Source organism: Aquila chrysaetos, chromosome 26 (genome assembly GCF_900496995.4).
Source record: "Aquila chrysaetos chrysaetos chromosome 26, bAquChr1.4, whole genome shotgun sequence".
NCBI lineage: Eukaryota > Metazoa > Chordata > Aves > Accipitriformes > Accipitridae > Aquila > Aquila chrysaetos.
The window spans coordinates 1404727-1430259 of NC_044029.1; the positions used below are offsets into that span (position 1 = coordinate 1404727).

A 25533-nucleotide genomic window follows, 5' to 3' on the forward strand; every position below is an offset into this window, starting at 1 on the left:
CCCTTGCTCCGAATGAAAACCAGTCCCGCAGACATCTCCGACAGGGAGCACGCGCCCGCGTCCTTTCCCTCTGCGGAGGCTCGAACCGCGGCGGTGCTCAGACCAGGGACCAGCGCTGAGCGGCTGCTCGTCATCGGCGGCCGGGCTCCTTTCTAGAGCAACCCTCCCGCCGCTCTGGGCAGAAGGGGGTGGGCGAGCTCCCGTTTGCAGATCCCACAGGGACCTGACGGGTTTGCAGCCTGCCGAGGGGAAAGGCGGGAAGAAGCGGGCACGAGCCGCAGCGGGCAGAAACCCACCTCGACCCGAGGAAAAACCTCTCCTCCTGCGAGGGCGGCCAGGGACCGCCGTCAGGGAGCAGCGCGGGCACGCTGCTCCCTCGGGGACGGGGAGCCGAAGGGGGTCCCCGCAGCCAGCGGGGCAGACCCAGCCCCGGAGCCTCGGCCCGCACGAGCGAGGGGAGCGGGGCCGTCCCCGGGGAAGGCAGCCGAGAGCCCGGAGGGACGAACGAGCGCCTGGGGAGGCGGCAGCGCCGAGGGCGAACCGAGAAGTCGGGCCGGGCCGGGGCTCGGGCCCGGCGGCGGCCAGCGGGGTCGGAGACAGCCCGGCGGTGGCCAAGCAGGGCCACGGGGAGGCGGCCGGCGGGCCGGGGTCTGGCGCGGCGAGGTCCGTGGCCGGGAGAGACCGAGCTGGAGACGGGGACGCCGTGACGGAGCTCGGGCAGGGCCTGCAGGCCTCCGCCTCCGCCTCGGTGGGCCTCCCGCGCCGGAGGCCCCCGGGCTGAGGCCGGAGGCTCCAGCTCAGCCCGCCGGTGGCTTTTTTGTGCCACGGAGAGGCCGTGGAGCCTCTGTGCCGGGAGATGCTCCCGACTGGACGCGGCCCTGGCTGACCCTGCTTTGAGCAGGGCGGGGGCGACGAGACGAGGCCCCTTCCAGCCGCGACGACGCTCGCGCTTTCAAGGCGCAGACGTCTCCGGCGATCTGGGGATGTCGCGCCGCGGGCCCCCTTTTATTCGGCCAGACCTCCTGCCTGCTTTCATGCGCTTTTTGCCAGAGTCTGACCGCACCTCAGCTGTAACCGTAGTCTCCCGCGGGCTACGCGTAACAGACAAAAACCAACTGCGGACTGTGTCCAGCATCTCCGGGCGCGAAGACGGCAACAACCTTCTCGGACGCCCAGCCGTGTCGTGAGGTGCGATGCCACCAGCGAAGAACGGCCGTCGAGTTAGCCGAGAGAATCTTGGTTTCCAGCCCCCAGTTTGAGACCTGGAAGTAGGAAAGAACCATTACACTGCCAGTCTGGCTGGGCAGCAGTGGGAGCTGCCAGCTGTGGAGGTCCACCTGGCCCAGTCCCCACCTCTTCAAATACAAGGAGACAGCCAGCTAGGCATTGCAACCTCGACAAACCAGTCTTCACGAATACGCCAAAGCACACTTGGCAAAAACAAACGGAAGTAACGTTCCACCTCCTCTCCGGGCAATCAGCCGTCAGCATGTTAACAGACGTCCGGGCTCTAAAGCCAAAACGGCTCTCAGAAAATACCAAAGGTATCTTCCAACAGCAGGTTGGACCCATTCTCCACATAACTGAGAGTGAGCGCTCTGCCAAGGAACAACAGTACCGTAGACTCCCAACAAAGGCCGAGAACATAAGCGGCAGCGAGCTCGATGGCAATGCGTAAGCTGATGAGATGCGGCTGCTTAGCAGTCCCTTCAAGGACTATGCAGCACCCGAGCACAGCACTGCCCCTGATGTTGGGGGGGTGCAGGGGGAGAGACAGCTCCAGTGACAGAGAGCACTGGACATGACCCGGCTGGTTCTGGCCCCCCCTCCTCCTATCCACCATCAGGCAGCTGCCAGGCATTTAGGTAGCTTCTGAACTCCAACACAAGCATTTCAAAAAGGCTGACTAGGGATCTCTCCTCTAGCTGGTAGCAGGTGTCGATCCCAAGGGAACACAGTACATCCAAACAAACGCAATTATTTTTGTTCCTGGATGTCTTGCACTGGTTCCCCTCAGTGTGTGGGTGTCAGTGCTGGAAGCACCTGGTGAAAGCCCAAGGGTCTTTTCTCCGTGCAGGAGACTTTCTTAGCACGTCCCTGCCCCAGCCACCCTCCCCATGTTTTGCAGCAACAACTGAACAGAGCACAGGAATCAAGTGCAAGGGTCTATTTTCTTTTTATGGGGAAAAAAAAAAAAAAAAGAACAAACAAACACACAAACAAACAAACAAACAAAAAAAAAAGCACAACAACAAATGCTATACTGAAAGAATACTCTGGTTTTGCACTGGCCTTTCCAGTTTGAGTCATCTTATCACCGTGCACTGTGCTGCCTCATGCACGCCTCCTCCAACCTCACCTTCTGCAGAACCCCTGATGTGATCCCAGCAGCCTTCTAGCCACATGCTACTCAAGGCTCCCTAACAGAGTGGGTCCAGCTGCCACTATGGATCAGTGAAGACTTATTTTTCAGTGCTGCCACTGATCCGGTCCCATACCAGCATTCTACTGCACAGTGGTTTGGCAAATGTATTTAACTTTTGTCAAGAGGCAAAAGCTACAATGAGAAGAGGGACTGTGGTTTGCCTTCTCTCCCATGCAGTTTGTTCCTGTGGAGTTCACGCTAGTTTTGTCCAGTCTTTTGCTCTTTCCCTTCGGCACTGTCCAGGTTAAGACTTTTGAGCCAGTAAGGTTGTTAATTTAATCTTCCCATCCATAGAGGCGGTGAGGCAGGTCCCGCAGTCCATGGCCGTGCTCCAGTCCACTGTGACAACGGGAGCTCTGTGTCCTCCCAGGGAAAGGCAGCTCTCCAGAACCTTTTCCTCACCGTTCAACTAAAGAAGGAAAGCATAAGATTTTAAGGAAGCAAGTGTCTGCAGTGGGGGCAGTGCGCCCACAGGAGAAGCCAAAGCCTGCTACAGACTCCATATCCCCATCAGCATACATAATTAAGCGGAAAAATCAGAGAGATGTCGAGATGTACGTAGCACGCATGAGGAAGCAAACTTCCAGTCTCACAACAGAAGCACGCAGTCTCAAGCAGCTCAGCTTCTGCTATCAGCTGAGCTGCAGTAATTGAACGGGGCAGGCTAAAAGCACACGCTGATGAAGAGCACATAAGCCTAAGCTATAGCTCATGTTAGTGCGGGTGCTCTGAATGCCCCAGAGGCAAAGTAAAAGTTCCATCTAATCTGCCTTGCAATGGCTTATACTGATGGGTGCTGACTCAAGAGGAGGCAGGCAAGGGGCATGCGATCAGTAACCGCTCGTTGCTGCGGCACAGAAATTTGGGTACTTGGAACCATTCAGCCTCACCTTTCGTTTCACTTCAGTACACAGTAAGAGGAGAGAATCAGGCTGGGACTAACATATAGCATCAGCAAGCACACAAGGCAGGTTAAAGACAAGCATCAGTCAACAATCACACATTTTGCATTGAACTGGCATGCATCAATATATTAAAAAAAAAAAAAAATTAAAACTTTGTCCCAGGCACTTGGGTACTAAGGAAAACTGCTGCAGCTAAGCTTTAAGAACACAGAGCACACATACTCTAGCTACATACAGAGGGCCAAACGCTTACAGAGGGTTCAAACACTTGCTAAGCACACCACACACTGCTAAAACGCACGCTGTATGAAACTGAGCAGCAACTTGCACAGAGCACGGACGGGTAGGTGCTGCTCGAGAACTTCAGCAGCTGCTGTTGCAGCCTTGTAACAACAAGAGCTTGTCTGGATGTGTAAGAGTACTCCCCGTCACTTCTCAGACTTACCTTAAAAAGGACTCCCCCAGTAGAAGAACACGTCAACATATAGTTGCCCTCAGAGTCAAAAGCAAAAAGCCTCCCTCGTGGGAACTGGACTTGCTTGTAACCACTGTACCCGGACAGAACAAAAGGATCCGTAGCTTCGCTGGGAAGATCGTACTCAGACACCTTCAAGCCACTTTTGTGAATATTCCACTGAATAAACTAGAATGACAAAAAGAGATGACAAAAGCCCATAGTTTAATGGACTGGGATGAAAGTGGAGAGGCCATTTGTGGTTTTTAAGCAAACTGGCTATTCCTCACAAACAGGGGATGGCATTTGGACATCTATGTCTAAGTGGGTATATTTATAAAACACAGGCTGAAAAAGCTGTAAGAGTGCCTACTATCCAGGCAAACACAGGCCCTACCTTCCACAAGCACCGCTGCCTATGTGTCCTTCCACGTTGCATGCAGGATCCTGGTGGGAATTCACTTAACTGTCATCAGCCAAGGACCCGCACCTTTAGGCAGTCTCCCTCCCAGAGCCACACCTCTACTGCTGAAGACTGGAACCACAGAAATTGAAGCCTTTGTTATAAGCAACAGGGAGCTGCCGACAAGGAAATTTATGCAAAGTGGTCAAGGATCTGGTCCCTGGTGAATCCCAGATCTCAAACGTGGTGATCTCAGGGGCATGGAAAGGTCATCTTCACATTCCACAGGATTCCATAGGAAGGGGATGTCGCCAACAGTAGGATTTGCAGACAAGGTCCAAGACAGCTCCAGCTGTTAATATGCTCTCCAGCCGCTCTCTCTGCAGACCGTATGCAGCAGGGACTCAGGCTCTGCTACTGCTCCAGATTCTCACTGCCACTATGTACCTCAGCTGGGCCAAGCAACACACATCCGTGTCAAAGCCCTTTTACTGACGGGGCCCTGCCCGTAGGGATTTGAGAGTGAAGAAGGTGCAAGCGCTATTGATAACATGCTTTAAAAGAGTAATCCCACTACAGCTTTAGGCAGTGGTAGGAATGTGATCCGTAGTCCAAAGGCCCATATCCAGCCTCTGGCAAACGGCTGCGTGCAGTGCTCCTGCAGCAAGCAGGCAGCAGACACCAACACCCACAGCACGGCGTGGAAGCTTTCTGGGAACAGCAGCGTGCAACACACCCCTCGGCCTGGGGCGCAGCATCATAAGCGACAGCATTTCTGGCCCTGACCCAGAGGAGAGCGAAGGGGACGGATCAGAACCAGCACACAGTGGACGCAACCCTCTGGCCATATCTAGCCTAAGTATAAGCAGGCAGAGAAGCAAACAGGCTTCCTTTCTTGGCGTTGCCCAAAGAGACTCTGCTCCTTCTCCACCTCCCGAACTAACCAGGGACGCCTTCGAAGCAACTGGAGGAGCTGTGGCTTCACGCTGCCATCACAGCAGCGGCAGCCCCAGAGGCGCACTGGAAATACTCTTCAGCAGGAGCACCTGGACTTCACCTGCTGGAACAACACCTGGAGCGACTCTGCTTCAGTTCATTCGGGTGAAGCGGCCCACATCCAACCCCAAGCAGCAGCAGAGCCCCTGGAGGGGCAGCCCAACGACTTGCTGAGCACCGAACGCAGCTCTAAGGAGGAGGGTTTCCACGAGGAAGCAGAGGATTTTGGCACAGAGCCCCAGGTTTGTCCCCACTTCCATTACGGGGCTGAGCCCAGCAGTCCGGCAGCCTTTGAGACTCCAGGAGAACGGGTTCTGCGCGAGGGCAGGTCACCGCAAAGCTAGCTCAGGCCAACGCACGCCCCGTGCAAGCGTGTGCTCGGGGAGCAGCGCAAGGGCTGCCGAAGGCTGGGGTGCAGTGCCCCAGCTGGGCCATCACAGCCGGCGCACCGGATGGGGTCTCTCCGCCTTAGCGGCGGCGCACAGCACCGCTCCGTGCCACGTCTGTAACCTCGCACAAAGCGGCGCCTGCTTTCCCCCCCATCCCCTTCGGGACACCAGGGTCCGTTTTCTCTCCTGCTGCCGTCTCGGTGGGGGTGTGGCTGGTGACGCTGGTTTGACCGATTCTGCGTTTCATTAAAGGCTCTCGCACCTGCCCTGGCTTCGTGCGCTTTGTTCATCCCCGCTTCAGACTGGCTCTTGCCACTGAGCCATCCTCATCCCTCCCCAGACCCCCATGCACCCTGCCATGGGGTCAGCCCCCTCAGAACGGTCCCTGCCCCTGCCAGTCTGCTCCCACCCGTGTCCTCCCCAGCTGTGGGAGGCCTGCCCGAGCCTGGAGGCAAATTCAGCGGCAGGCCCAACGGGGACAGCCTGCCAGGCCCCGCGGCAGCTGTCACAGAGGGACCGCAAGGACAAGGGAGCCCCAAGGCTGAACCGCGACTGTTCGGCTCCGCAGAGCCAGCACAAGCCTGCCAGGGCCAGCAACTCCCTGCTCCCCTCGAGCCCCAACGCCCACCCACCAAAGGGACACGCACAGGAACCCAGATGTCCTCTTTAATCTCTCCGTGCTCCGAGATGCCGAACAAAAACGAACACAACCTGACCCGGAGCCAAATCCCGCTGAACCCAGCACACACCGGGAGAAGCGAGTGCCCCCTTCCTTTCCCCCATGGCTTTCAGGGGCCTCCTACCAGCTCCACAGGCTACCAACACAGCAGATCCGCAGCCCGCTCCAGGTCCTCCTCCCACCGTCCCGGGCGTCCCCGCGGCTCCTGGGCAGCGGCGGAGCAGGCAACGTCAGCTGAAAAAGATCTCCCTGACGTATTTCAGAGCATCGTCCTCAGAGTCCTCCCAGCCTGCCCTCCCCGCCTCGGCACCGGGAGGGGACGGGAGAGCCGGGCTGCGGCCGCTGCCTCCCCCGGTGCTGGCCGTGCTTCCCGGAGCCTCCTTTGGCGTTGCCTGGAGCTCCTGCTCCTCCTGGCTCCCGGACCGGGCCTTCTCCTCACCTTCCTCGCGCTGCAGGCTCTAACCAAAGGGAAAAACAACCAGACCCGGCTGTGCGCGAATTGCACCCCGAGGGGCAGAGGGAGCAGCCCGCCCCCCCCACCGCGGGACACCCCCGGCCGGTCCCCAGCGAGCCGCCGGCGGCGGCAGCGCTCCCTGCCCGCTCCCCCGAGCCCTTCCCGCCGCCAGGACCGTGTGTGCGTGTCCCCCCCGCCCCGGGGGGTCCGGGCTCACCTCCGCCAGGACCGCCAGGGCCACGTCCACCAGCTCCGCCTCGTTCATGCAGTACACCGCCGCCCTGCCAACCGCGCGGGGAAGACGCTCAGGGCGGACCGGGCCCGGTCTCGCCCACCCGCCCGCCCCAGCGGCGCTACCTGGGACCCGCCGCCTGCCGCTGCCGCCGCTGCCCGCCCTCGGCGGGGGGGGTCCCCGCCGCGACCACCCGCTCGTCCCCCGCCGCCTCCATCCAGGCCGGCAGCACCCGCCGCCTCCCGCCCGCCGCCATTTCCCGCGCGGGGCGGGGCCGCCCCCTGGTACCGCCCCCTTGGAACAGCCCCCTTGGAATCCCCCTTGGAACCGCCTCCCCTTGGAACCGCCCCCTTGGAACCGCCTCCCCTGGAACCGCCCCCTTGGAACCGCCCTCTTGGCACAGCCCCCCCTTGGGACCGCCCCATTGGACCCGCCCCCCTTGGCACAGCCCCCCTTGGACCCGCCCCCTTGGCACAGCCCCCCTTGGAACAGCCCCCTTGGGACCGCCCCCCCTTGGAACAGCCCCCTTGGAACCGCCCCCCTTGGCACAGCCCCCTTGGAACAGCCCCCCTTGGACCCGCCCTCTGGGGACCGCCCCCCTTGGAACAGCCCCCTTGGGACCGCCCCCTTGGGACCGCCCCCTCCTCCCCGGCCGCCACGCCCCCTCTGTGACGCCCCGTTGCTAGGCTGCCCCCTGCCGGCGCGGACGGCGTCCTGCGCGCAGCGGGAGCGACCGGAGCTGCCGAGCGGCGGCCGGCGCTCGGGGCTCGGCTCTTCTCGCCCCTTCTCCGCCCGGTTTTTCCCCGGGGAGACCGCCCGGGGCTCGGCAGAGCCCGCCGGGCGCCATCCCCGCGGCGGCATGCAGCGGCTCTTCTCGTTCTGCCTGGGGAGGGTGCGGCGGCCGCCGCCCTCCGACGGCGATGCCGGACCCTGCGCCGCCGAGACCTCCGAGGTCCGGGAGAAGCCCCGGGGCGGGCTGCACGGCGCGGCCGCCGGAGGTGACCTGGCCCGGCTGCAGCGGCACTGGTGGAGGAAGAGATTCCGCATCAACGGGCGGGACGCGGAGAAGCAGTAAGGGGCGGGCGGCGCCCGGAGCAAAAGCCTCCGGCCACCCCGGCGGAGCCCAGCCCGGTGGCGAGCGCCCTTAGGAGCCGGGCCGGCTCCCGGCCGGGGCGGGAGGCGGCGACCCCCTGCCCGTCCCCCCTGCCCTGCCCCGCCAGCCCGGCCCCTGCAGCGCGTCTTCTGCGGAGCCCAGCAGCCCTTCGCCCAAGCAGAGACGGCTGCTTTCCTGTTGCCCGACGGAGCGGCTTGCTTGAGCGGGGGCATGGACTCGCAGAAAGACGCTGTTAGAAACCCCGTCCCCTCTGTCTCTGGGACACGCCTGGCGTGGGACTGGTCGGGGGTGGGGGGGGAACCCAGGGCTTCCGCAGACTCCACGCTCTCCGTAGCCTCCGTAGCCTCCGGACTGCCAAGACGCGGTCTCCTTCGCTGGGCCGGGCGGCCGGGCAGTCCTGCTGGAGGCAGGGACCAGTGCCTGGGCACAGGAGTCTGTCCGTGCAGGTTCATTGACACGGCTGCGGAAATGCCTCCCGACTCCAGGGATGTGCTGGGGATTTTTCCTGGCCAGCCCCAGGCTTTGGGTGTGCCGCTGCTGCCACCAGCTCTGGACCGCGGAAGCTTGCTTTCAGCTTGTTTTTTGCCAGTTGAGGCGTGTGGCCCTGCGCGGCGGGCACCGCAGCCTGAAACGGTGTCTTCAGCTGTCCGTGCTGACTGAATGTGTTTCGTTTCTAGGACGCCTCTGCACCTGGCTTGTGCGAACGGCCAGGCAGATGTCGTCCGATTCCTAGCAAGAAAGAAATGCCAGCTAAACCCTCGTGACAGCTTTAAGAAATCACCGCTGATGAAGGTATGTGGAATATGTTATGCTGTTGCGCATTGGGATTACCGATTACGCGCTGAACGATACGTACCTTGCATGATTCTTTACATAGGCCTGCGTAGAACCAGGTACGTTGTAGTCAGCGGGGAAGGGGCATATGTTGCCTAATCTTTGAGGACGCTTATACTTCCCACTGTTGGGAAGATGCGGGAGTTCTGACAGTGAGAAACGTAGATGTTGGAAGTTATTCCTCCTTTGTGTCTTATTTCCAGGCAGTAGAGCACCAGCACAAAGACTGCGTGGCTATTCTGCTGGAGCATGGTGCCAACCCTAACCTCAGAGATGCTAGCGGCCACACTGCGCTTCACCTGGCTGCCATCACTGCTAGCAAACCCCTAGTCGAGCTGTTACTTGAGCACAATGCCGATATTGAAGCTCAGAATAAGGTTAGCTTGGACTTTGGGTAAGGTTCCTCTTCCCAAAACTTGCTTGACTTTTCTGTGTTATTCTAAGGGAGATGATTTCCCCTTTCAGTTGGGATACACTCCGCTTACTGTTGCGATCGCCGAGCGCTCTGAAGAGTTGGTGGAGTTCCTTCTTCAAAAAGGAGCTGACGTGCATGCTCAAGATAAGAATAAAAGGTGAAGGGTTTGTCAAAAGTGCGCGTGGGACTCCTTTAGCATTCTTCAAGTTGGACTGAGGGGAGGCATAGGAATGAGCTTTGAAAAAGAACCAGGAGCTGCCCAGAAGGAGCTCCTTCTGTATGACTTGTGAAAGCAGACCCACACTTGGCTGCTTTCTTACCTCAGGGGACAATTTCTGCCCTGAGGACTGCAAGAAAGTGTTGGCTGTGGTGCCGCACGCACGCGCGCGCGCACACACACACACACACACACACACACATGCCCCGAGCCTGCTCTGGGCAGGTGGTTGGCCTGGAGACCTCCTGAGGTCCTGCCAACCTGAATTCTCCAACGCTTCCACGTATTTGGCTGTGCTTTCACTCTGCCTGTAGGAGAAGGGAAATGAATTCTTTGGGGAGCAAAGAGGGACTGAAGGAATGGCAATGCAATGTCCGCAGAAGCTGATGTATTTCCTATCTTCTCTCGGATGCTTTAGGACCACTCTTATGGTTGCTGCTCTTGCTGGGGATATGAATATAATAAAAATTCTTCTGCAGTATGGTGCTGATCTTTCTCAGGAAGACCTGTCTGGCTGCACAGTTCTACATTACGCCAGAGCGTCTCGGCATGCTGTGTAAGTGTTTTACATCCTCATTAGAGCAGCCGCATTCTCAGAATGTGCGTGCTGATGTACGGCCCTTTTTGGTAACATCACTGCGGTTTAGTGAGGCATTGAGACCTTTGTTGAAGCTGGGCTCGGTGATGTCTTCTCGTGCATCTCTTTCCGTGTCAAGACTGGATTTGGAAGTTGAGGAAAACTTCCCCCCACAGTTCCCTCTGAGAATGCACCTGTGTGCTGCCAAGCTCCACTGCACTCAACTGACTAGCAACTACTTGCCTTTTGTTTCAGAGGGGATCTAACTGATATCCCCTGAGGTCAGCTCTTCAGCGGTTTTCCTTCTCTCGTGGGTAGCTTTGCACCCCTGGCCGTTCCTTCACTAAGGTGGCTATGTGTGCTTAACAGCTAGGCTGAAGGAAAGAGCCCACTTTCCTAGTGACGGTAGCCTAGTGATGGGTGAATGAACGGCATTATTCCCACGAGCATGCCTTCTCTAGCCAAAAACAGCTGCCCGTGACCTCTTGTCACTGGGCCTTGACTTCATTTCTTCTCCCCCTGCCCCTTCTGTCAGCCTGGATCGATGGGGAGCAGGAGAGAAGGGTGCCTGGGTAAACTGTGGAGTAAAAACCCCTTTAGGAGTAAAGCATGGCTGAGGATTGCTCTAGCAAAACAAGATGTTCGTTCCTTCCCTCCAGGCTTCTGGCACAGTATCACTGTTGTGCTAATGCACCACTTTGCATAGCAGCCTTGGTCTGGAGCACGTTTTCAGTATTTTCTTTTCTTGTTTGGGGGGTTTTTTTTGGTTTTAGTTCTGCTTATGAAGCAAACCGGAAAGTGGTCTCTCTCCAGAGCCCCACCTGACCCTCAGCCAAGGTTGTTAGAAGATATCACCTATACAATGTAGTTAACCCCTGCAGTGCTTGCAATGCAACCACAATCTTTGTTGGCCTCTTGATATCCCAGTTAGGAGCTCTCTAAACTCTCTGGTCCTCTGACTAACCATGGGAATTTCTTAAGCCCTTCAAAGTCAGGACTGGGTTTGAGGAGGCGTTACCCCAGCTTCACGGGAAGAGTAGCTGCAGCATTAGTGTAGCATCCCACTGAGGTAGAAGCCTTGTAGTTAGATGTCAGTCTGCCAAGGGTTGTCTTAATCTCAGTGGCCCTCAAAACGGAGAGGGGGTTTATCGGATGAGACTGTAACCAGTGGGGCTGAGATACTCCAGAGACAAGAATAAGCACCTGCAGCATGAACATGCCTGGAGTGAGTATTTCAGCCTCCAGTACTAGTGCAGTAAGGTGCCGCTGGGTGTGGGTGTTACCCTTTACCAGCTGGCTATGAATATGGCTCGGATGGCTCATGAATGGCTGTTGCTCTTCCAGCACAGAGTGTATGCAAGTGGGGGGGTATTTTTAACAACTGCATTTCCTTCCTTTCTGTATATAGTATAGAAAAGCAACTGGAGCAATACATGGGCTGTGAAATGAGGGGAGAATGTTCTGCAGGAGGCACAGAAGGCCCAGCAGTACTTGACAGCTCTTGCTCTGGGAAGAATGCTGACTCTCCCTTGGGCACCCCTACACTGACCGGAGCAGGTAGGATCCTGCACCGTGGAGGAGGTGATGAAGACAAATCACTGGCCAGTAGGAGAATCATAACCTCTTGATCGGATGAAGGGCTTGAAAGATGGGGAAAGGCAGACTGAAATGAGCACTCACAGCAGCGTCTCGCTTCTTGCCTCCTTTGTAGGTGCCTTCCCAGCAGCAGGAGCACAAGAAGAGGAAGATGATGACTCCTCTTTTGAATATGAGGTAGAATCATAGAATCATAGAGTCGCTTAGGTTGGAAAAGACCCTTAAGATCATCGAGCCCAACCGTAAAGCCAGCACTGCCAAGCCCACCCCTAAACCGTGTCCCCAAGCGCCACGGCTACGCGTCTTCTAAATACCTCCAGGGATGGTGACTCAACCGCTTCCCTGGGCAGCCTGTTCCAGGGCTTGATAACCCTTCCAGCGAAGACATGTTTCCTAATATCCAATCTAAACCTCCCCTGGTGCAACTTCAGGCCCTTTCCCCTTGTCCTGTCGCTTGCTACTTGGGAAAAGAGCCCGACACCCCCCCTGCTACAACCTCCTTTCAGGCAGTTGCAGAGAGCGATAAGGTCTCCTCCCAGAAGCCTCCTTTCCTCCAGGCTAAACAGCCCCAGTTCCCTCAGCCGCTCCTCACAGGGCCTGTTCTCTAGACCCTTCAGCAGCTGCGTTGATCTTCTTTGAATACGCTCCAGCACGTCAAGGTTGGCCTTGGAGTGAGTGAGGGGCCCACAACTGACCACAGTACCTGAGGTGCGGCCCCAGCAGTGCCAAGTCCAAACGCACAATCACGTCCCTTGGCCTGATGGCCACGCCATTTCTGATACAAGCCAGGACGCTACTGGCCGCCTTGGCCACCTGGGCACACTGCTGGTCATATTCGACCGGCTGCCGAGCAACACCCGCAGGTCCTTCTCCGCCAGGCAGCTTTCCAGCCACTCTTCCCCTTCTCTGAAGCAGGCAATGGGGCCCCACGGGGCTCGCTTGCTTCCGAGCCCCTTTCCCTCTGCTGCTGCTGCTTCCACCACACACTCGTAAATGGGACCTTGACATGCCGGCGCTGCAGGGAAGCTGTTCAGTTAGGACTGGGAGGCAGTGAGGCCAAGCTAATGACCCGGGTCTCCCAGCAGCTGGCCTTTCAGCTGGATTTCTCGTAGAGCATTGAAGCAGTAAAGCTTCCTGCCAGCTACAGTCCTCTGAAATCCTAGAAGGCTGGTGCTGTCAGGATTGCTTGTTTTCCACCACACAGCGCTCTGCTCCGGATCCAGTCAGTGTCAAATGGTTGCCCACAGGGCCTACTCTCTAGACGCTTGGCTGCTTCTGCCTAGGTCCTCTCTGCCTTGGGCAGGTGTACATCGGCCCCTTTTGAAAGCCCTGCTCAACAGAGATGCCCAACACGCTGGCTGTGTTTGCCCTTTCCGTTCTTTCCATCATCTGATACCACGTTACACGTGTTGGCTGAAGCGGGAGCTTTGAGCGTGGAAACGCGTTGAGAAGGAGTCTGTGCCAGTTCTCACGCACGTCTTTTAAATTACACAGTCGGATTGTGAAGCTCCAGCGAAAGCGTCGGCCGACGAGCTGCCTCCTGCTGCAGATGGAAAGGGAGCGTGCGCGCAGCCCGTTGCAGAGGAGAGCGGCAACGGTAATTTCCTGACGCACTAAATGGTTACCTTTGTAAGCTTCTCTGCACTGAAGCAGATGGGGAAAAGCAGAGTGAAAGAAGCACTCACAGCAGCGTCTCGCTTCTTGCCTCCTTTGTAGGTGTCTTCCCAGCAGCAGGAGCACAGGAGCAAGATGATGACTCCCCTTTTGATTCTGAGGTACAATCATAGAATCATAGAGTCGTTTAGGTTGGAAAAGACCCTTAAGATCATCGAGCCCAACCGTAAACCCAGCACTGCCAAGCCCACCCCTAAACCGTGTCCCCGAGCGCCACGGCTACGCGCCTTCTAAATACCTCCAGGGATGGTGACTCAACCGCTTCCCTGGGCAGCCTGTTCCAGGGCTTGATAACCCTTCCAGCGAAGACATTTTTCCTAATATCCAATCTAAACCTCCCCTGGTGCAACTTCAGGCCCTTTCCCCTTGTCCTGTCGCTTGCTACTTGGGAAAAAAGAGCCTGACACCCCCCCCGCTACAACCTCCTTTCAGGCAGTTGCAGAGAGCGATAAGGTCTCCTCCCAGAAGCCTCCTTTCCTCCAGGCTAAACAGCCCCAGTTCCCTCAGCCGCTCCTCACAGGGCCTGTTCTCTAGACCCTTCAGCAGCTGCGTTGCTCTTCTTTGAATGCGCTCCAGCACGTCAAGGTTGGCCTTGGAGTGAGTGAGGGGCCCACAACTGACCACAGTACCTGAGGTGCGGCCCCAGCAGTGCCAAGTCCAAACGCACAATCACGTCCCTTGGCCTGATGGCCACGCCATTTCTGATACAAGCCAGGACGCTACTGGCCGCCTTGGCCACCTGGGCACACTGCTGGTCATATTCGACCAGCTGCCGAGCAACACCCGCAGGTCCTTCTCCGCCAGGCAGCTTTCCAGCCACTCTTCCCCTTCTCTGAAGCAGGCAATGGGGCCCCACGGGGCTCGCTTGCTTCCGAGCCCCTTTCCCTCTGCTGCTGCTGCTTCCACCACACACTCGTAAATGGGACCTTGACATGCCGGCGCTGCAGGGAAGCTGTTCAGTTAGGACTGGGAGGCAGTGAGGCCAAGCTAATGACCCGGGTCTCCCAGCAGCTGGCCTTTCAGCTGGATTTCTCGTAGAGCATTGAAGCAGTAAAGCTTCCTGCCAGCTACAGTCCTCTGAAATCCTAGAAGGCTGGTGCTGTCAGGATTGCTTGTTTTCCACCACAGAGCGCTCTGCTCCGGATCCAGTCAGTGTCAAATGGTTGCCCATAGGGCCTACACTCTAGACGCTTGGCTGCTTCTGCCTAGGTCCTCTCTGCCTTGGGCAGGTGTACATCGGCCCCTTTTGAAAGCCCTGCTCAACAGAGATGCCCAACACGCTGGCTGTGTTTGCCCTTTCCGTTCTTTCCATCATCTGATACCACGTTACGCCTGTTGGCTGAAGCGGGAGCTTTGAGCGTGGAAACGCGTTGAGAAGGAGTCTGTGCCAGTTCTCACGCACGTCTTTTAAATTACACAGTCGGATTGTGAAGCTCCAATGAAAGTGTCGGCCGGTGTATGGCTTCCACCTGCATACAAACTTGGAGCATGGGCGCAGGCCTTTGCAGAGAAGAGCGGCAACGGTAATTTCCTGACGCACTAAATGGTTACCTTTGTAAGCTTCTCTGCACTGAAGCAGATGGGGAAAAGCAGAGTGAAAGAAGCACTCACAGCAGCGTCTCGCTTCTTGCCTCCTTTGTAGGTGTCTTCCCAGCAGCAGGAGCACAGGAGCAAGATGATGACTCCCCTTTTGATTCTGAGGTACAATCATAGAATCATAGAGTCGTTTAGGTTGGAAAAGACCCTTAAGATCATCGAGCCCAACCGTAAACCCAGCACTGCCAAGCCCACCCCTAAACCGTGTCCCCGAGCGCCACGGCTATGCGCCTTCTAAATACCTCCAGGGATGGTGACTCAACCGCTTCCCTGGGCAGCCTGTTCCAGGGCTTGATAACCCTTCCAGCGAAGACATGTTTCCTAATATCCAATCTAAACCTCCCCTGGTGCAACTTCAGGCCCTTTCCCCTTGTCCTGTCGCTTGCTACTTGGGAAAAGAGCCCGACACCCCCCCTGCTACAACCTCCTTTCAGGCAGTTGCAGAGAGCGATAAGGTCTCCTCCCAGAAGCCTCCTTTCCTCCAGGCTAAACAGCCCCAGTTCCCTCAGCCGCTCCTCACAGGGCCTGTTCTCTAGACCCTTCAGCAGCTGCGTTGCTCTTCTTTGAATGCGCTCCAGCACCTCAAGGTTGGCCTTGGAGTGAGTGAGGGGCCCACAACTGACCACAGTACCTGAGGTGCGGCCCCAGCAGTGCCAAGTCCAAACGCACAATCACGTCCCTTGGCCTGATGGCCACGCCATTTCTGATACAAGCCAGGACGCTACTGGCCGCCTTGGCCACCTGGGCACACTGCTGGTCATATTCGACCGGCTGCCAACCAACACCCGCAGGTCCTTCTCCGCCAGGCAGCTTTCCAGCCACTCTTCCCCTTCTCTGAAGCAGGCAATGGGGCCCCACGGGGCTCGCTTGCTTCCGAGCCCCTTTCCCTCTGCTGCTGCTGCTTCCACCACACACTCGTAAATGGGACCTTGACATGCCGGCGCTGCAGGGAAGCTGTTCAGTTAGGACTGGGAGGCAGTGAGGCCAAGCTAATGACCCGGGTCTCCCAGCAGCTGGCCTTTCAGCTGGATTTCTCGTAGAGCATTGAAGCAGTAAAGCTTCCTGCCAGCTACAGTCCTCTGAAACCCTAGAAGGCTGGTGCTGTCAGGATTGCTTGTTTTCCACCACAGAGCGCTCTGCTCCGGATCCAGTCAGTGTCAAATGGTTGCCCACAGGGCCTACTCTCTAGACGCTTGGCTGCTTCTGCCTAGGTCCTCTCTGCCTTGGGCAGGTGTACATCGGCCCCTTTTGAAAGCCCTGCTCAACAGAGATGCCCAACACGCTGGCTGTGTTTGCCCTTTCCGTTCTTTCCATCATCTGATACCACGTTACGCCTGTTGGCTGAAGCGGGAGCTTTGAGCGTGGAAACGCGTTGAGAAGGAGTCTGTGCCAGTTCTCACGCACGTCTTTTAAATTACACAGTCGGATTGTGAAGCTCCAGCGAAAGCGTCGGCCGACGAGCTGCCTCCTGCTGCAGATGGAAAGGGAGCGTGCGCGCAGCCCGTTGCAGAGGAGAGCGGCAACGGTAATTTCCTGACGCACTAAATGGTTACCTTTGTAAGCTTCTCTGCACTGAAGCAGATGGGGAAAAGCAGAGTGAAAGAAGCACTCACAGCAGCGTCTCGCTTCTTGCCTCCTTTGTAGGTGTCTTCCCAGCAGCAGGAGCACAGGAGCAAGATGATGACTCCCCTTTTGATTCTGAGGTACAATCAGAGTCGTTTAGGTTGGAAAAGACCCTTAAGATCATCGAGCCCAACCGTAAACCCAGCACTGCCAAGCCCACCCCTAAACCGTGTCCCCGAGCGCCACGGCTACGCGCCTTCTAAATACCTCCAGGGATGGTGACTCAACCGCTTCCCTGGGCAGCCTGTTCCAGGGCTTGATAACCCTTCCAGCGAAGACATTTTTCCTAATATCCAATCTAAACCTCCCCTGGTGCAACTTCAGGCCCTTTCCCCTTGTCCTGTCGCTTGCTACTTGGGAAAAAAGAGCCTGACACCCCCCCCCGCTACAACCTCCTTTCAGGCAGTTGCAGAGAGCGATAAGGTCTCCTCCCAAAAGCCTCCTTTCCTCCAGGCTAAACAGCCCCAGTTCCCTCAGCCGCTCCTCACAGGGCCTGTTCTCTAGACCCTTCAGCAGCTGCGTTGATCTTCTTTGAATGCGCTCCAGCACGTCAAGGTTGGCCTTGGAGTGAGTGAGGGGCCCACAACTGACCACAGTACCTGAGGTGCGGCCCCAGCAGTGCCAAGTCCAAACGCACAATCACGTCCCTTGGCCTGATGGCCACGCCATTTCTGATACAAGCCAGGACGCTACTGGCTGCCTTGGCCACCTGGGCACACTGCTGGTCATATTCGACCGGCTGCCGACCAACACCCGCAGGTCCTTCTCCGCCAGGCAGCTTTCCAGCCACTCTTCCCCTTCTCTGAAGCAGGCAATGGGGCCCCACGGGGCTCGCTTGCTTCCGAGCCCCTTTCCCTCTGCTGCTGCTGCTTCCACCACACACTCGTAAATGGGACCTTGACATGCCGGCGCTGCAGGGAAGCTGTTCAGTTAGGACTGGGAGGCAGTGAGGCCAAGCTAATGACCCGGGTCTCCCAGCAGCTGGCCTTTCAGCTGGATTTCTCGTAGAGCATTGAAGCAGTAAAGCTTCCTGCCAGCTACAGTCCTCTGAAACCCTAGAAGGCTGGTGCTGTCAGGATTGCTTGTTTTCCACCACACAGCGCTCTGCTCCGGATCCAGTCAGTGTCAAATGGTTGCCCACAGGGCCTACTCTCTAGACGCTTGGCTGCTTCTGCCTAGGTCCTCTCTGCCTTGGGCAGGTGTACATCGGCCCCTTTTGAAAGCCCTGCTCAACAGAGATGCCCAACACGCTGGCTGTGTTTGCCCTTTCCGTTCTTTCCATCATCTGATACCACGTTACGCCTGTTGGCTGAAGCGGGAGCTTTGAGCGTGGAAACGCGTTGAGAAGGAGTCTGTGCCAGTTCTCACGCACGTCTTTTAAATTACACAGTCGGATTGTGAAGCTCCAACGAAAGCGTCGGCCGGCGTGTGCCTTCCACCTGTATACAAACGTGAAGCATGGGTGCAGTGTGTTGCTGAGGAGAGCGGCAACGGTAATTTCCTGACGCACTAAATGGTTACCTTTGTAAGCTTCTCTGCACTGAAGCAGATGGGGAAAAGCAGAGTGAAAGAAGCACTCACAGCAGCGTCTCGCTTCTTGCCTCCTTTGTAGGTGTCTTCCCAGCAGCAGGAGCACAGGTAAGAGGGAGGTTTTGACTCTTCTGAGAACAAGGTACTTTCTTTTCCGGAGGTAATGCAGAAGTCACGCTCCCGTATCCCCAGTGCTGAAATGCAGTGCGATGCTGCAGTCTTGCTGGGGATTCCTTTCCCCACGGTCTGTCTGTCTGTGTTCTCACTTGCTCAGGTTTCTGCGCCGGAGAGAGAAGAGCTTCAGCTAAAGAAGGATGCTTCATGTCAAACTGACTTTCAAGGCGTCAGACAGGTGACTCTAGTAGAGGCTGATGCAGATATCCATAAATAGAACCTGTCAGTGTACAGAGATCCGTTCTTGCTACTGTATTCATTTTGGAACGCTGCTGAGAGGAGGTGACTGAATCTGGACCTGAGGTGTATTTCGCACCTCATTTTGTGCCCCTTGTGAAGCAGAAGGGCTGCATAAAGAGGGAAAACAGTGGGTTGGACAAAAGCACGTGCGCAGACTCTCATCCTCTATTCCAAGGAGAAGAATATTTAGCCTTTTCTGTGTATTAGGAGAGAGAAAGCCTCACGAAGAGCTGGCGATCCTTTAGATATGCTCAGCTGAGAAAGTTGCCTGCAGATGCCTGCTGGTGGCAGCCAAAATCTCTTATCTTTGAATTCACTGAGTCATAGAAGCATAGAATGGTTTGAGTTGGAAGAGTCCTTTAAAGATCATCTAGTGCAAACCCCCCCTGCCATGGGCAGGGACACCTTCCACTAGATCAGGTTGCTCAAAGCCCCGTCCAGCCTGAACACTCCCAGGGATGGGGCAGACACAATTTCTCTGGGCAACCTGGTCCAGTGTCCCACCACCCTCACGGCAAAAAATGTCTTCCTTCTGTCCCATCTAAATCTACCCTCTTTCAGTTTAAAACAGTTGCCCCTTGTCCTGTCACTACAGGCCTTAGTAAAAAGTCTCTCTCTGTCTTTCTATTTTGAAAGGCTGCAGTAAGGTCTCCCCGGAGCTTGCTTTTCCCCAGGCTGAACAACCCCAACTCTCTCAGCCTTTCTTCACGGGAGAGGTGTTCCAGCCCTCTGATCATTTTTGTGGCCCTCCTCTGGACCTGCTTGAGCAGGTCCATGTCCTCCTTGTGCTGGGGACCCCAGAGCTGGATGCATTACTCCAGGTGGGGTCTCATGAGAGCAGAGTAGAAGGGGAGAATCACCTCCCTCGACCTGCTGGCCACCCTGAAGACCCAGCTAATGATATAATCCCATGAGTAAAAGCATCTCTCATGTTGTCATCTTCTCACTGATTTCTCCATGCTCATGGAACACCATTTCTTTAGACATGGGTCAAGCAGCCGTGGCAGGAGCTTGCCAACCCTCTCAAAAGGAGCTCCCTCACAGAAGCTTCACCTGAAGCTGTGAATAGCTACAGCGTGTACCTGCAGGAACAGAAACTGCAGTTGCAGAAGAAACTGTACCATTCTAAAGCTAAGGTATGGAGAAAGCCTGTCTCTTGTCTCTTGGCAGGGGCCCAGGCCTTTTTTGTAGCAAACCAGAGCGGGGACCTGATCCTTTCTTGGGGGTTTTGTGTAACCCAGGGTGGTTCAGTGTGCGGTTCGCTGTGATGAGCGGGATGGGAGGGAACAGCACTGCTGCCTTTGGTGCCTGCCTGTTTGCACCACTTGAAGTAAGAGCGGAGGGCTGCGCTAAGGTGGTCTTAGTACACTAGACAACTTTGCAACAGGAGTAGACCGAGTGACATGTAATTGACTCGCCTTGTTTTATAAGCCTGGCGCCTACAATTAGTAAGGTCACTAACCGTGACGTCACTTTGTCCTTGATTGGAGAAGGGGGTGTGTATTCCTTTCAAACAGCTGCTTCCCAAGGTTCACGGATCACGTGTATTTGCTTCTTCTCTATGGCTTGGCAAAGCGGAGTGTGTGCTGACAGAGAAAGAGTAGGCATACTGGGGTGTTGTGCTCATGCTTTTTTGCATTTCCTCATCACATCATCACTGTTACGGAGTTGCAAAGTCACTTTAGGAGCAGGAGGAGCTCCTAACCATGTTGGAGTAGCCAACAAGTGGCTACAAAGGGTGTTTGGAGTCCTTGAGAGAGGAGGAGGAGTGTTGTGGCAGCGTTTAGGAAACGCTTTAGGAAATCATTTTAGACGTAGGAGAGGGGCCAGTGTAAAAGATGAAGAAGTAACATGGGTTTTGAGAGTCGACATGAGAGTCAAAGCAGTCCACTCCTTTTTATCAAACTTGAGTTGACTACCGGCGATTCTTCTTGTGGTTTGACAGCTGCAGGAATTAAGAGAAAGGCATATCCGGACTGAGCGTTATGCCGAGTACCTGAGGAATGCCCTCAAGTGGAAGGAGATGGAACTAACTTTCAGGAACCTGCAGGTCCTTCTGGTCACATATTTTGGAACTGCGGCTATCCCAGAGCTGGAAGACCGCATACAACGGTAAGGAAGTGACACAGTGGAGCAAGGCTTCGCTTCCTGCAATTGTGTGAAAACAACAGGACTGTCTTCTTGCATCCCAGCAAGATAACAATACACAATTTTCAAAGACGCTTTTGTTTTAGATGAGGTTCTTTCACATTCTTCTTTGGGGATTTGTGCTCTTGTGGACTTCTGTGATAAGGCCTGTACTTCTTTTCCAGGCTCCAAGGTCAACAGGCCAGGCTGGAAGCCACAGTCCAGCAACAAGCAAAGACCATTGAAGCCCTTCGGAAAAAACTGCAAGCCTGTGCCTCAGTAAGCTAGTCACAGCCCTCCCTTTTTGTGAGCTACAGAGCCTAGTTCTGTGTGTGTGTGGGAAACTGTATGATGAGGTTTTCCTGGAGAGCCTAGGAGAGATCAGTTTCTCTGTTCTACTGACTACAGGCTGCTCTGAAAGTCCTGCTGGCCCATTCCCCCCAGCTTTCTGGCTTTGAGAGCTGTTCCGTGAGACTATAGCAAGTCCTTCTTAAGGCCATCTTTGTTAAGGACTTGACAGCAATGCACTGGCTTAAGTATTTTCTGCTTTAGACCAGTCGTGAGGCTGAGACCTCAGGCAGCACTTCAGACAGTCCTGCAGCAGCGGGATTTGGTGCCTTCGGTTGCGGACACTCCTTGGGCTCTGGTGGTGGTGAGCACGCAGTCCTGGAGGCCTGACTGGCATCACCAAACTGTGACAGGAATTCTTCCGTGGCCTGTACTCTGGGCACCTTCCCCTTTTAGTGACTATGGATTCCTTGGCCAGAAGGTGTAGGTCTGTAATGCAACGAGAAGGCCTCCAAAGATGAAAGTCTGCAACTAATAAGGGAATGACACCTCCATAGGCCGTATTTTGTATGCTTGGTTGGCGCTGCCATGAGGTATGACCTTCAGTCAGGGAAGTCCTAGTGTGACTTCTTTTTTCTTCTTTTAATGCTGCTGTAGTCTCATAATGGCCTGGAGGACTTGGTAACTGGCTTTCAGACAACACGGACTGCAAAGGAACACCAATGTCGGCAGGTATATGAACAGCTCCTGGGAATGACTGGTTTTAGTCTTTGAATTTCTTGTGGGCAGGTAATTTAGGAAAAGATCAGGTGGGCTGTGGGGAATCCCCCAGGTTTTTGGGCAGGACACCCTCAGGGGAAAAGTCTATACGTTTCCTCATTCCCCTGGTGCCACTGTGTTTTGCATCTGCTTGGTAGACAATATGCGGGCACTTGCGTTCATCAGCACGATTCCTTTGATGGGTAGGCCGCGTGCTGTGGACAGGAGAGACAGCTGTGGGTGAGAGCTGTGAGAGGAGACCGGACTTGGGAGATGCATGTTTTCTTCTTTGTGGAGAACGCTGTCTGCACGTTCTGCATGTGGATCCTGTTCCTGTGCTCTGTGTGTGATGTATCTTTTCTATTTTGAAAGCGTGGGAGCGAAAGCAAGGAAGTAAAGAAGCTGGGCAAGACAAAATGCCGATCGGAAGCGCTTCTGGATGAAGTGTGGAAAAGAAAAGCCGCACTGGAGGAAGAACAGACCAGGCATGGCTTTTTAGTGCTTTAAAGAAAGACACATTGAGGAGAAGTCAAGCTTTACTGAACCCTAGTGTAAAAGCATGTACATAACTGTTTGTGAGCAAATTCAAGCCTCGCATTCGATCCTGCAAGGTGCTTCTGTGCATGAGCCTATGGTTTGAAAAAGCTGCAAAAGGCCTTGCAAATGCAGGCTGCCTGCACTTCTCCTGGGTGGGAAGGAAGTCTTTTCTTCTTCTGTTCAGATAAATTTGGGGCCCTCCAAGTGTTGGGTGGTGCTGGGGAGCTGGCTGTTCTCAGTGATTCCTGGCTTGTCAAGCACATTACAGATGAAGCAAGCCATCCATGGCTGTGCTGCTTACGTAAGAGTACGTGAAAAAGGCCGACTGCTGCTTTGCTTCACCCTTTCCTTACTAATTTGCTGTGCAGGTTGAAGATGCTTCTGCAGATGTCTTCGACAACCCCGACTGCGTCTGCAGCGAGAAGGAGAAAGTCCCAGCTCAGTTTCCGGGGAGATGATGAAAGAGATGAAGAAAGTTGTTCCGAATTGACTAACTAAATTGGTAAACTAAGAAGAAAGGTGAGCTCTGGTTGGTTTGGTGGATTTGAGGCGATTATTTTTTTCTGCTAGAACCTGTGTGATTCTTTTCCTGTACTTTTTTCCCATCTTGCTAATTATCTCTTGGCTGTGTTTTGCAAGTGATTGACTGCTCTTGATGCTCCTGCTCCTGTTGTAGCAGTAGATGATGATGATGATGATGTTGATGAACACAGATGTAGTTGTCGTGATGGGTAAAAACCATGAGCCAGGAGTCCCAGCAGGGCGCCTGCGGTCAATGGCCTCACTGACCAGGGTGCAGGCCCAGGGGCCCTGAGCAAGAACAGCGGAGCTGGTCACCACACACTGAGATTTTAATACATTTTACTACTCTGTCTGCAGGTGACGAATGCAGTCTCGATGGCCCCCCACCTTACGGATTTCCACAGAAGTGAGTAACTTCAGAGTTGTCTCTTTGAGTTCCTTTTGTTCCGCTGCCTACAAGGTGGCGACATTTCCCAACATCTGGAGAGGCAGTTGAAAAAACGCGTGCAGTGGGCAAGACAAAACCCGGGCCTGTGAGAAAAGTTGTCCACTCTGCGCGGGACTCAGAAAGAACTGGGGCAGAACCTGGGCTCAACCTCAGGAGTCACTGGGAGACGAGCACGATGGGTCACAGCCAAACAGAGCAGTCTAAAAGAGAGATGGGAGAGGGAGCCGGACCAGAAATAAGGCAAAGACCGCAAGAAATTAATCCGTATTCTCCATCTAACACAGTTTTCCACATGTGTCTGTAGCCCATAGGCTGTAACTTTGCTGTTGACACGTTTGAGTGTTTGGTTTTCGGTACCTGGATCTGCACGTTAGTGCTGCACTTCCACGATCCACTTGGCAGTGCTGCCTTTGGCCCAGCCTGCCGTAAAACTAACGCACAGCCTTTTCTTTTCCCTCCCTCCCTTGCCCAGTCACAGCCGAACCTCCAACGCGGTTAACGATGAGAAGATGCTGGAGCGGAGGAAGAAGTGCCAGTGCCAGAAAAGAGTGCTCCCAGGCACGAAGCCTGGAAACCTTTGCCTTCCACCCTGTGCACCCACCACCCCACCTATAATTACAAGTGTTCTGTTGCAGTGTGGTATTTAATAAACTCTGTCACCTAGTACGGGTCTCAGTTTTGCTGCACAACCGGAGCTCTTCGGCCTAGCGCGTCCGGACGAGGAGAGTCCTGTTTCTGAAGGCTCGCTCAGGCTCCCTTCCTACGCGGGCAGTCAGCACATCTCCCTCTGCCCTTGCTCCGAATGAAAACCAGTCCCGCAGACATCTCCGACAGGGAGCACGCGCCCGCGTCCTTTCCCTCTGCGGAGGCTCGAACCGCGGCGGTGCTCAGACCAGGGACCAGCGCTGAGCGGCTGCTCGTCATCGGCGGCCGGGCTCCTTTCTAGAGCAACCCTCCCGCCGCTCTGGGCAGAAGGGGGTGGGCGAGCTCCCGTTTGCAGATCCCACAGGGACCTGACGGGTTTGCAGCCTGCCGAGGGGAAAGGCGGGAAGAAGCGGGCACGAGCCGCAGCGGGCAGAAACCCACCTCGACCCGAGGAAAAACCTCTCCTCCTGCGGGGGCGGCCAGGGACCGCCGTCAGGGAGCAGCGCGGGCACGCTGCTCCCTCGGGGATGGGGAGCCGAAGGGGGTCCCCGCAGCCAGCGGGGCAGACCCAGCCCCGGAGCCTCGGCCCGCACGAGCGAGGGGAGCGGGGCCGTCACCGGGGAAGGCAGCCGAGAGCCCGGAGGGACGAACGAGCGCCTGGGGAGGCGGCAGCGCCGAGGGCGAACCGAGAAGTCGGGCCGGGCCGGGGCTCGGGCCCGGCGGCGGCCAGCGGGGTCGGAGACAGCCCGGCGGTGGCCAAGCAGGGCCACGGGGAGGCGGCCGGCGGGCCGGGGTCTGGCGCGGCGAGGTCCGTGGCCGGGAGAGACCGAGCTGGAGACGGGGACGCCGTGACGGAGCTCGGGCAGGGCCTGCAGGCCTCCGCCTCCGCCTCGGTGGGCCTCCCGCGCCGGAGGCCCCCGGGCTGAGGCCGGAGGCTCCAGCTCAGCCCGCCGGTGGCTTTTTTGTGCCACGGAGAGGCCGTGGAGCCTCTGTGCCGGGAGATGCTCCCGACTGGACGCGGCCCTGGCTGACCCTGCTTTGAGCAGGGCGGGGGCGACGAGACGAGGCCCCTTCCAGCCGCGACGACGCTCGCGCTTTCAAGGCGCAGACGTCTCCGGCGATCTGGGGATGTCGCGCCGCGGGCCCCCTTTTATTCGGCCAGACCTCCTGCCTGCTTTCATGCGCTTTTTGCCAGAGTCTGACCGCACCTCAGCTGTAACCGTAGTCTCCCGCGGGCTACGCGTAACAGACAAAAACCAACTGCGGACTGTGTCCAGCATCTCCGGGCGCGAAGACGGCAACAACCTTCTCGGACGCCCAGCCGTGTCGTGAGGTGCGATGCCACCAGCGAAGAACGGCCGTCGAGTTAGCCGAGAGAATCTTGGTTTCCAGCCCCCAGTTTGAGACCTGGAAGTAGGAAAGAACCATTACACTGCCAGTCTGGCTGGGCAGCAGTGGGAGCTGCCAGCTGTGGAGGTCCACCTGGCCCAGTCCCCACCTCTTCAAATACAAGGAGACAGCCAGCTAGGCATTGCAACCTCGACAAACCAGTCTTCACGAATACGCCAAAGCACACTTGGCAAAAACAAACGGAAGTAACGTTCCACCTCCTCTCCGGGCAATCAGCCGTCAGCATGTTAACAGACGTCCGGGCTCTAAAGCCAAAACGGCTCTCAGAAA

At 56.2% G+C, this 25533-nt stretch overlaps 2 protein-coding genes across 6 annotated transcripts; one reads left to right on the top strand and one right to left on the bottom strand.

Moving 5' to 3' along the window:
* Positions 1 to 2393: 2393 nt before the first annotated feature.
* Positions 2394 to 7223, bottom strand: LOC115336377 (WD repeat-containing protein 91-like). The gene is made up of 4 exons (XM_030003221.2): positions 7063 to 7223; positions 6923 to 6986; positions 3776 to 3973; positions 2394 to 2834 (listed from the first exon to the last, which is right to left on the bottom strand). Exons 1-4 carry the CDS (start codon positions 7191 to 7193, stop codon positions 2670 to 2672), a joined length of 558 nt encoding a protein of 185 aa, XP_029859081.1. The 5' UTR covers positions 7194 to 7223; the 3' UTR covers positions 2394 to 2669.
* A 360-nt stretch (positions 7224 to 7583) lies between these two features.
* Positions 7584 to 23871, top strand: LOC115336068 (POTE ankyrin domain family member B-like). Of its 5 annotated transcripts, XM_041120585.1 has the most exons (21): positions 7584 to 8008; positions 8729 to 8843; positions 9089 to 9262; positions 9351 to 9457; positions 9936 to 10073; positions 11503 to 11651; positions 13407 to 13465; positions 14785 to 14887; positions 15007 to 15065; positions 16383 to 16485; positions 16605 to 16663; positions 17974 to 18076; positions 18196 to 18221; positions 18388 to 18465; positions 19511 to 19663; positions 20473 to 20639; positions 20840 to 20933; positions 21600 to 21674; positions 22074 to 22186; positions 22607 to 22757; positions 23687 to 23871. In XM_041120585.1, exons 1-20 carry the CDS (start codon positions 7797 to 7799, stop codon positions 22734 to 22736), a joined length of 2217 nt encoding a protein of 738 aa, XP_040976519.1. In that variant the 5' UTR covers positions 7584 to 7796; the 3' UTR covers positions 22737 to 22757; positions 23687 to 23871. The 5 variants fall into 5 exon arrangements, with proteins under 5 accessions (XP_040976519.1, XP_040976522.1, XP_040976521.1 ...); XM_041120588.1 differs by lacking the exon at positions 23687 to 23871 and having other exon boundaries at positions 22076 to 22186; positions 22607 to 22692; XM_041120587.1 differs by lacking the exons at positions 16605 to 16663; positions 17974 to 18076.
* The last annotated feature ends 1662 nt before the right edge of the window (positions 23872 to 25533 follow it).